We start from the raw sequence: 10405 nt of genomic DNA, 5'->3' as shown, positions 1-10405 counted from the left end.
TCCAAAACAACAAATCCAATAGACTTACAAATATAAAATACAACATATCAAACATTACAAAAAAATACGACATATCCAAAAATATATGATCAATTCACTATCATATCGTTGTATACTGTGAACTTTTATATATATATATATATATATATATATATATATATATATACACACACACACACACAAACAGGGTCCCTGGGGGAGTACGAGATGAAAATACTCACTCCCATCCCCGGTCCAAAATATAAAACGGTGTTTAATCACACTCCTGTCCCCGCCTCCGAATTTCTTAAAAAATTAATCACGTATGGCCTCAAGATCCCACGAAAGTTTTTTACATCCCTATTTATAAAACAGAACATAAGTACAAGTACTTTAGTTGGCGAGGACAGCTTGCATTTTGTACCCTTCTATGAAATATCTCTCTCTTAATAATGAAATTAGGAAAAAGAGAACAAGGCTTTCAACCCTCGATTTCCAATTATTAAACTAATTATCTGTCTTGAATAAATGAATAACAGTTATTATTATTACTCAAAGGATTGTTTACACTATGTGGATATGAATATCATTTGATCAGATTTCATATTATCTTCTATCTATTAAACAAAGAACTATGTAAATTGCAGGAAATAATAAACAAATTAAAAGGTTAATTCAATTCACAACTAACAAGAAGTAGTCAAAGGATCTTTATTCGTGGTAGTTGCCAATTAAACCAAATTAATTAACCAACTTCTGTTTAATCTTAATCCATTGCTTGGTCGTATGTTCATGCGTAACCAATCTTTCCCACTGTTCCTATTCCAAAAAGTCCTTTCAGGAGGTCAAACATCATTCTTTTTTACTCCTATATATATATCATCATCATCAATCTTCCTCATCTTTCAAAACTCAATCAAGATCCATCCATAATAATCTCTAAATTTCTGGAATTTGTACAAGAATGAAGTTGTCTTTCCCCTGTTCGCAATGTTTCTGCTCCACTTCAGACGATAAGGAGGTCTATAAGAACGAAAAAGGTCAGCATAAGTTTCCCTTTGTATTTCGTGCACAAAAAATTGAAACTTTTCAAGAATTTGATTCGAGTAATGACTGAATCAAGAAACGAAATCTATAAAAAGAATTTCATGGGTTATTGTTTCTTGACTTCTGGGTGTTTTGATATGTAGTTATATGTGATTGTTTCTTGAATTCTGGGTGTTTTTTCGAGAATTTTATAATCAAGAAATGGAAATTGTGAAAAACAGGTGGAGAAAGTCCTTCGAATTTTAGGTTATTTTCTTACCATGACTTGAAAATTGCTAGTGATGGTTTCAGCTCCAAGAATAAAATCGGGGAAGGAGGATTTGGCTCTGTTTACAAGGTGGACTCCTCAACCAATTATATAATTTTTATATTTTTTTCTGGATGATTAAATTTTTTTTTTTTTTTTAAATAAATAACAAGTAATCATCAAAATCTTTTCATTTGATAATGTGGGCTGGTCTAAAACAGCCGGCAACTTTTTTTTTTCTTTTTAAATTAAGTTTGGTAAAGGTAGTCCAATGAATAATCATGTTTGTCTAAGATAAAACATACAACATTGTGCACATATGTCTATTTATTTTCAAGACAAAATAAGCACTTTGAATGAAACTTATTGACAGTTTTTCACATTATGAATCAATTATAACAATATCTATCAATTTTAATGATGGATAACTGGGGTGAAAAAAATATACGTGAAAGGTTGGTGTTCTAATGTACAAACCCAACTTTTTTTTTTGCTAAACCAATTAAATCACGTGTTACCTTGAGTGTGTAAAAAAACAACCATTTAGTAAAGCTCGTTAAGTCAAAATAAAACAGCCTTATTATATTGAATTATCAAACTTGTGCACAAGGAAAGAGACTTGGACCCTTTTGGCAAACCATCTTAAAACTAAGTTTATCACTAAGTTATCTCAAGTTAGTTATCAATAAGTTAGTTTATAAATTACAATAAAATACTTTTATGATTTTATCAAATATTAAATTACAATAAAGTAACTTATTTTTACCAAATAAATCATATGTAATGGAGAGTTGTTAAATACAATATGATGATGCATCAATGTAACCCTTATCTCATGCATACAAAGTCCTACCTAATTTCATGCAGATGTCATTGTATTAAGAGTTTATGACCACACTTGTAATAATTGCCTAATTTTCTTTAGGCATATTATCACACAAGTTGCCTTCTTATAATTTTTAATTTTTTCTAATTTAACAGGGTCGACTTAGAGATGGAAGTATCGTGGCAATAAAAGTACTTTCTGTAGAACTGGAATCAATGAGAGGAGAACGTGAATTCATATCTGAAATTGCCGCATTGTCTGATGTACACCACGAAAATCTTGTAAATCTTCATGGGTGTTGTGTCGAAGGAGCCAAACGTTGTTTGGTATATGATTACATGGAAAACAATAGTCTCTCACATCGATTTCTAGGTAATTCTTTTTTATTTCAATTTTCACCCCAAACCACACATCAAATTAACACAATTTAATGATAAATTAATACTTAGTTTGTTGATTTATTAAAGGTGGGGAGCAAAATAGAAATAGTTTTAGTTGGTCAAAAAGGAAGAATGTTTCATTAGGAGTTGCTAAAGCATTAGCATATCTCCATGAAGAAAAGAACCCTTACATAGTACATAGAGATATCAAAGCAAGTAATGTGCTTCTAGATCACAACTTCAACCCCAAAGTTGCCGATTTCGGCCTTTCAAGATTATTTCAAGACGATGCCACTCACATTAGTACACGTGTTGCTGGGACACTGTAAGTACAGTACTACTCTGTTTTATCTCAAACCCCAAACATGTCATCTCAAAACCAACTAACACTTTCTTCTTTTTTCTTTTTAGAGGGTATCTGTCTCCCGAATACGCTATTAGTGGACGTTTGACACGTAAATCCGATGTTTATAGCTTTGGTGTACTGCTTCTTGAAATTATTACCGGGCGTCCGGTTGTTGACTTTGATATGGAACATGGTGAACAATTTTTGGTGGATAAGGTATGGGGTATGTATAATGGTGAGCGATTGGTGGATGTAGTGGATAATGTGTTGTTGAAAGAGGATGATGAGGGGTTGATAGTGGAAGCAGTGAGGTTTTTGAAAGTTGGGTTGTTATGTGTTCAAGAGACCACGAAACTTAGGCCACGAATGTCTGGAGTGATTAAGATGTTGAGTGAAGAGAATAGTGTGGATGGGGTTAAGATTTTTCAGCCGGGGTTTGTGGCTGATCTTATGGATGTTAAGATTAATAAGAGAAAGTCTACTACGAGTTTTTGATGCATAGTTTGTTTATGTTTAGATTTTTTGAGACTAACATATGTAAAAAGTAATGTAGATTTGTGTAAGTTTGTGGATTGGAATCTGACAAATTGTAGTTAAACTTTTTTTTTTTTTTTTTTCCTCATCACACAACCTATTCGTGTGAGAGATGAAGAATTCTTTTTATGTGAGATTACAAATATCTCCTTTTTTTTTTTATTCTGCCTTTTGTAATTTGTAAAAAGGGGAAATGAATTCAAGATGCGATCCCTAAGTATTAGTTACCATTTATTTATGATCTAAAGTCTAAACATACATACACAGTTTTTTGAGATTGTGTAATCCATCAGAATAATGTTCATGTAGAAAAAAGATGACATCAGCACAGAAAATGCTGCATTAATTTATTTATCCCAAAAGAGAGATTTAAAATCACTAATCAAGAAGGATAACAATCCTTTTCAAGCATAGTCCAAAATGATTCAAATCTTGACACCTGTGACATGGGTCATGAGCATCTTGACAATTTCTGGTGAAACTTTTGCAGCTTGTTTTTTCAACTGATCGATCTTTGTAACTGTCTCTTCATCCAGCCTCTTTACATTCACTCCAGAAAAACCAGTCGACTGCAATCTCATCAATTCATGTAACAAAACAAATGTTAATCATCTCATCATTCATGGATCATCGATCAAAGTTTATAAAAGTTATATATGAGTTTTTACATCTGAGATTATTTTCTGGAATTCTTTCTCCATATTCGCGCGATATTTAGCTACTTCTTCTCCAGCTTCATCTTTTGCTTGCTTAAGTCTATTAAGTTTTGCTGAATACAGAAAACCAAAACCCCATGATTCAGTGACACACAAAAAAAAAAAAAAAAAGATCTTGAAGATATAAAAACTTTACCAGTTCTTGCTGTGTTGACTATTTGTCGAGCTTCTTGTTCAGCAACTAGCAATTGCTGGATTCCACCTTGTCGTCTATAATCTTCCATACCTACATTGTAGATTCTATAGATTCAATACTGTAATAGTTTTTAACTGGTATGGAATGTGGTTTGGATGTGATTTACGAAACTGGAAATAGAAATATTGATTAATAAGCGATAGCTCCCATTTTTCATGTTTAGGAAAAACATATGAATCCATATCAAATTCTGAATCTTAGGATTAGAAAATTAAGAAATCAGTGTGTATCTCTAATCGTAGGTAAAATTATGCACGTTAATTCCCTAAATCAAAACGAACTTCATCGTGATCGAGATTCAAATGCAGCGGATCGAATAACCTGGCGTCAATTGATAGCCATTGTTATTCTTTGACATTCACACATCAAAATGACAGAAACGAATTATTGATAAGAATAGTTTAGCATATGAAAAATGAAAACGTACCTTAATGTTTAGAACAGAGAGTTGCAATCTGGTGGAGAAGATGATGAAATGTCTCCGGGAGAGAGAGAGAGAAGGGGGTGTTAGGAAGTTGAGGTTACAGAGACGATGCCGTTAATATTGGGAGCCGGATGACTCTTTCTCATATTTACATTAGAGTAAATTACAGCTTTGGTCCCTGTAGTTTTGTTTGGTGCTCAATTTTTGCCATTAAAACTCAACTACAGAAAAGCAGGTTCGATGTGATAATTTTAAAATTTCTAATATTTACCATGCTTGTCAAGTGAAAAAACTTGTTACACTGATTTACTTTTTTTAGTTTTAATTCTAATGTTAATCATCCTTTTGATATTATTCCATTATGTTTTATTGATATTTCACTTTCCGTATTGGTCGCATAGTATATTATATGTTTTTTCTTGATTTTTTTTTTAGGTTTATCTATTATTTCTTATAATTGACATTTTTCTTAAAATTCAATATTTTTTATCCTATGTCCAAAAGCAGTTTAATCAGGATTTGAAAACCTTTCAATGCAACATATAGGAATCCAACACTTTTTTAATTTTATAGTTAAAGAATCTAATTTTGTTTTTTATCCTCATACATCCCGACAATATGGAAAACTCGAGCACATGATTTGGCCCATCAACATGTTTGGATTTTATTTAAAAAAATAGTCCAATTATAGAATCAATGTTACATGATTAGCAACAGAAGCAGGGCTGGACTATTGGTATTTAATGTCCGGGACAATATAAGAGTTTTATACCCTTATATGTACCTTAACATAGACAAAATGTTATACAAAATTGTAAAATCAAAAATGCAAAAATATTATAGTCATACAAAAAATACATACAAAACGTACAAAAATCACCTAAAACACTATCTTCATGTATTTTTTAAAGCAAAAACATATTTTATTATCAATAAAGAAATATAATTCCATTGCTATTATAAGTGTGTTGCTATAATGGATAAAAAGTAATGTGCGTTGCTCTAGAGAAATTAAATGTGACAATGGAAGAAAATACGTCAGCGTCGTCGATATGAATAATGACATACATAATTGTACTAAGATAACGTTGTAACATTTATGTTGTATTAATAAAGACAAAATAATTTTATAACTACATACTTGTAAATACTCTACCGATTAAAAAGTAAAGCCAAGAATTAGAAGCATGAAAAGTTGTAACACCCTACGAATTGGATAGGATATTTGGAAAGTATGTATCGATGAGATTTTGAAAATATAAAATTTGTAAAAATCAGACTTTATATGGAGGAAATATGATTTTTATAGAATATAAAAATCAATAGTGCATAAAAAGTTACAAAAAGAACGGTTGACTTTAACTAAAGTCACCAAACGAAGAATTTTAATACTCCTTCAGATAAGAATTTTGAGGCAACAAATGTCGAAAACGGAACTCGTATGAGAGATTTATGATTTTTGTAAAATCATCGCGGGTATAAAATATAGGCTAAAATGTAACATTCATTTCAGGTGAGGAAATTGATAGGTTTTAAAAATTCAAGATTTATCCATTTTCACGATGTGAGTCCTTGGATGTCACGTCGTAAGGAGGCTGGTGCGGCCACGTTTCATTTTGGGCCTCACGATGTGAGAATGTTTGGCTCAAGACGTGAGGTTAGTCCGGGATGAAAGCCTAATTTTGGGGTTTTTCCCTGAATTAAAAGGAAGTGAGGGTTAGGGTTAGCCCACACTCAGTCTCCATTGCCTCTTTGCACCTCTTGTTGGAACCATAACACTCATATTTGATCTTGAGCTAATTTTTTGGTGATTTTAGCCAAGAAGAAGAAGAATAAGAGCATCTAGCCCATCATATATGCATTTAAGTCTTCCCATCAAGTACCTTTCCACTTTTTGGGGCCTTTGTGAGTTTCAACTTCCTTGCTTTATGAGTTTATAACCTTAGATCTAGGTTTTTATGCTTAAATTCTTCTTTCCGATGATGAAATAGTGGTTGGAATCCATAAAGTTAGCAACTTTATGGATCTCCAGTGTCTTTTGAGCATTATAGGTTCTAGATTTAGATTTTGGTGGAGTTTTATGACTCTTGCATGAAGATTTTGTATTATTTTTCCATTTTACACTTTTGTAGTGTTTGGGACATGCGTTGTACATGCATGTCCAAAAAGTCACGATTTTTATGATGCTCTAGAGTGGTTAATGTAACGTTCGCAAATTCGGACTAGTCAATTTAGAGACAATAAGCATTAAAAATGACTTTTTAATAGAAGATTATTTAGAATGAATAATCTTAACCAAGTTATAGTATATGTCACAATGATTCCGTACATATAAAGAACGCTAAAATCCGACTTATAACGAATAAGTTATGACCCGTCGAAGTTTTATGGCTAAATCGACACGACACTACGTAACGTAAAAAATTAATTTTTGATAAATTAATTTTTAGCCTTAGCGGTATAAACGAAACTCATAGTACACGTTAAACCGAAATCGTGCATATAGAGAACGTCCAAATCTGACTTCGTATAAGGAAGTTACGATTTTTCTAATATTAAACATAGCAGTGCACACCTCGGAAATCGAATTTTAGATCGATTGATTTTTAGCTGACACGATATAAACGAGAATCGGAGATCTCGTTAATAGAAGCTCAACGATATAAAAACAAACGAAAACAGACGTCAGATGACAAAATTTTGAAATTTTAACGGACTAGATATGTCTAAGCCTGTTAAAATATAACTTTAAAAATAAATTTAAAATTAGCCGATGAAGTCTAAATGAAAGTTGTATATCATCTCTCTACCTATGTGTGGATATAAAGAACGTTGAAAACGGAGCTCATATGCAAAAGTTACGAAATTTAGAAGTTAATCAAATTATGAGAGGATGCGAGGCTGACACATGGCACAATCCTGGCCCTTCCTTTCTCTCCACAGCTTTGCTTCAGATGATGAAACCTGCCCCTCGTACACGAAAGGGCCTCGTATGCCCAATATACAAAGTATGCGCAACGTACTCCGAAGTTATGCCCAGCGTATCCGAAGCCCTCAGCCTATAAATAGGTGTGATGATCACCTCATTTCTTCACACATTTCCCATTCTTTCTCTCTCAATTACCTCTCTTAGTCCCTCCCATTCCCTAGTACTTCCAAGTGCTGGAGGCGAGTCCCAGAGTGCCAGAAGGCTCCGAGAAGAAGAGCTTTCGGCTCAGAAGTTCTGCCCCCGCAGAGCCCGACTCTTAGCTAAACTCCATTGTAAGTGAGTTATGTTTACACTACTTTAAGTATAACTTATGTTTAAGTTCATTATCGTTATTATAAACCTATAAAAAATATATGTTCTAAGCTTTATAAAATATACAAAGTGTTTAATAATACCTTGTAATTGCTTGCGTTACGGGGAGTCTGGTTTGAAGGGTCGCATATGGTTGTTGGATTTCAGAACAACTTAAATGCCAAAACGGTCCCGCCCTCCGGTGTTTCATGTCTGACCCCTGTCTGTACATAGTAGTTGAAAAGTATTGTTTAACACTTATAAAATAATATAGCCTATAGACCTTGAGTTAATAATTACTCACAATCAATATTAGACTAAAATCTAGTGATAACGATACTAGGTTTTGTCGAAGGATTTAAAATTATTAGAAGCGAAGCGCTGCCCGAGTATAGAGTATCACTTTAACAAGTGAGTTCATAGTCCCTTTCATGAACATAATTTTAATACAAGTATTAATTAAAGTATTACATATATGTTTATGTGTGAAATATTTGATATTGCCTAAAATACGTGTTAAAAGCATATATGACAATATATGATGATTTAGGATATAGAATAAACCTAAATTAATTAAGAAATATAGGGTAGTATCTTCTTATGATTACGAGTGAGATATACACTGAAGGTAGAACTTTAAAATTTGTCATTAATCTAAGATCATGTATAAGACATACCTGATCCGAGAGTATGGATTAGGTAAAGCTGTTAATTTTAGATCCGAGAGTATGGATCGTGTCGTTATGAGGATTGACCGGGTGGGATAAAATTGCTTATATAAGGTGAAATTGTATATATTATGAGTTCGAAAATATATATATTATATAACATTGTGGGATTGAAATCCTTATGTACTCGCCATGTTTCCCAACCTGACCCACTCAATTTATTTGTATCATAGGTGTCAATACAAAGATACATTACACTGAGAGATTAAAGAAGATGTAAATCATTAATTTAAATGAATGTAAGGTCTGATTATGTTTATGTTTTTGTATTGTCGATGACATTGCAATGTTATAATATAAACGAAATACATTTCTTCCGAAATTCTTTGATAATATCTTTATCATGTTTTCTGGAATCAAATTCTGCAAAACTATTCTTTAAAATGGATACTCTGATTTTTAAATAAGCATAAATAAAATTTTAAAAATGACCGTGAATTTGGGGATGTCACGATTAAGACCATATGAAGGATTTGGTTACCTGGCAAAAAGGATTAAGAACTTCATTAAGAAATTTTGTTCTGGGATGTCCTCACGATGTGAGTTCTTGGAAGTCACAACGTGAGAATGGCAATCCTCGTCTGTATAGGACCTATTGGGTCACAACATGACCATTAGAGATCACGACATGACCAACGAATCATGGACTTTACCAAGTTTAATCTTAAGGGTATTTTGGGTTTTCAACTGAGATTGGTCACTTGGTTAGGATAGGTGTTGATTAGCTATCTGAGATTCGAAGCCGAGACCTCATCAACTTTTGTCCAGTTCGAGATGAGTTTTCCTCACTGTACCTATGGTTCGAAGGCACCAAGGCCGACCCATTGGATTGATATCTTGTTACACATGTTATTGTATTGTAGTGATCTGTTAAATCAGTATCTTGTTATATAGGATGATGATATGCTTAGTGATATGTAGCTCTGTATGACTGGTTATAGACTGTTATATGATTATCTATTATATGTGCACATTTTTGGTGGGTGCTTGAGGCTTCACTGCTTTATGCGTAAGCCAATAGGATGGGGCATACCAACCTGATGGTTGAATGGGCCCGAGGGTATTCCATCCGAGGATGATTGGACTCATAGTGTATTGGCATTCCAACCCAATGGTTGAGGGGCCTGGGGCATTCCAACCCGATGGTTGATTGGATCGATAGTATGTTTGAATTCCAACCCGATGGTTGAGGGCCTAGGGTATTCCAACCCGATGGCTGATTGGACCCATAGTATGCTGTTAATTGTATTTGTTATATGTTTATGTGTTGGTACTATGGGGGATCTCACTAAGCTTTGGGCTTGTAGTTTTGGGTTATATTTCAGGTACTTTAGGTGATCGTGGGAAGGCGAAGGCGTGACCGTGCATATCCTCATGTTTGAATTATGATTTTGGGAAATTCTGATATTGAACATGTTTTGAAATCTATGTGTAAACAATTTATGATTTTGGGTTAGTTTTATAAGTTTAAATTTTTCATGATTTTTATAGATGTTACAAGTTGGTATTAGAGCCTTGGTTTGAGTGAGTTGGAGGAACATTCGTGTGAATCCAGTCTCAAACTAGGGAAAAAGGTTTTAAAATGACTTTCAAAGTATTTTCAAATAATCAAAGAGGATGCAATGTGTACGATCAGCCGGAGCCAGTAAGTAGACCCCGAATTACCACACTGTTATTTGATATTGTGATATGTTAGAACAAC

The 10405-nt window shown here is 33.2% G+C and overlaps 2 protein-coding genes across 3 annotated transcripts; one reads left to right on the top strand and one right to left on the bottom strand.

The window, feature by feature from the left end:
* Positions 1-777: 777 nt before the first annotated feature.
* Positions 778-3593, top strand: LOC145032689 (putative serine/threonine-protein kinase). The gene is made up of 5 exons (XM_078981581.1): positions 778-1019; positions 1248-1363; positions 2255-2471; positions 2567-2804; positions 2891-3593. The coding sequence occupies exons 1-5, from the start codon at positions 944-946 to the stop codon at positions 3318-3320; spliced, it is 1077 nt and encodes a 358-aa protein (XP_078837707.1). The 5' UTR covers positions 778-943; the 3' UTR covers positions 3321-3593.
* On the bottom strand, positions 3572-4811 carry LOC145032690 (V-type proton ATPase subunit G1-like). 2 transcript variants are annotated; one of them, XM_078981583.1, is made up of 5 exons: positions 4699-4805; positions 4553-4592; positions 4212-4301; positions 4028-4128; positions 3572-3928 (listed from the first exon to the last, which is right to left on the bottom strand). In XM_078981583.1, exons 3-5 carry the CDS (start codon positions 4297-4299, stop codon positions 3785-3787), a joined length of 333 nt encoding a protein of 110 aa, XP_078837709.1. In that variant the 5' UTR covers positions 4300-4301; positions 4553-4592; positions 4699-4805; the 3' UTR covers positions 3572-3784. The 2 variants fall into 2 exon arrangements, with proteins under 2 accessions (XP_078837709.1, XP_078837708.1); XM_078981582.1 differs by lacking the exon at positions 4553-4592 and having other exon boundaries at positions 4699-4811.
* Between the last annotated feature and the right edge of the window lie 5594 nt (positions 4812-10405).

Source organism: Lactuca saligna, chromosome 2 (assembly GCF_052625555.1).
Source record: "Lactuca saligna cultivar CGN05327 chromosome 2, ASM5262555v1, whole genome shotgun sequence".
NCBI classification, from domain to species: Eukaryota; Viridiplantae; Streptophyta; class Magnoliopsida; order Asterales; family Asteraceae; genus Lactuca; species Lactuca saligna.
Note: the sequence above shows the minus strand (reverse complement) of the source record. Positions and strands in the feature narration are given on the sequence as shown.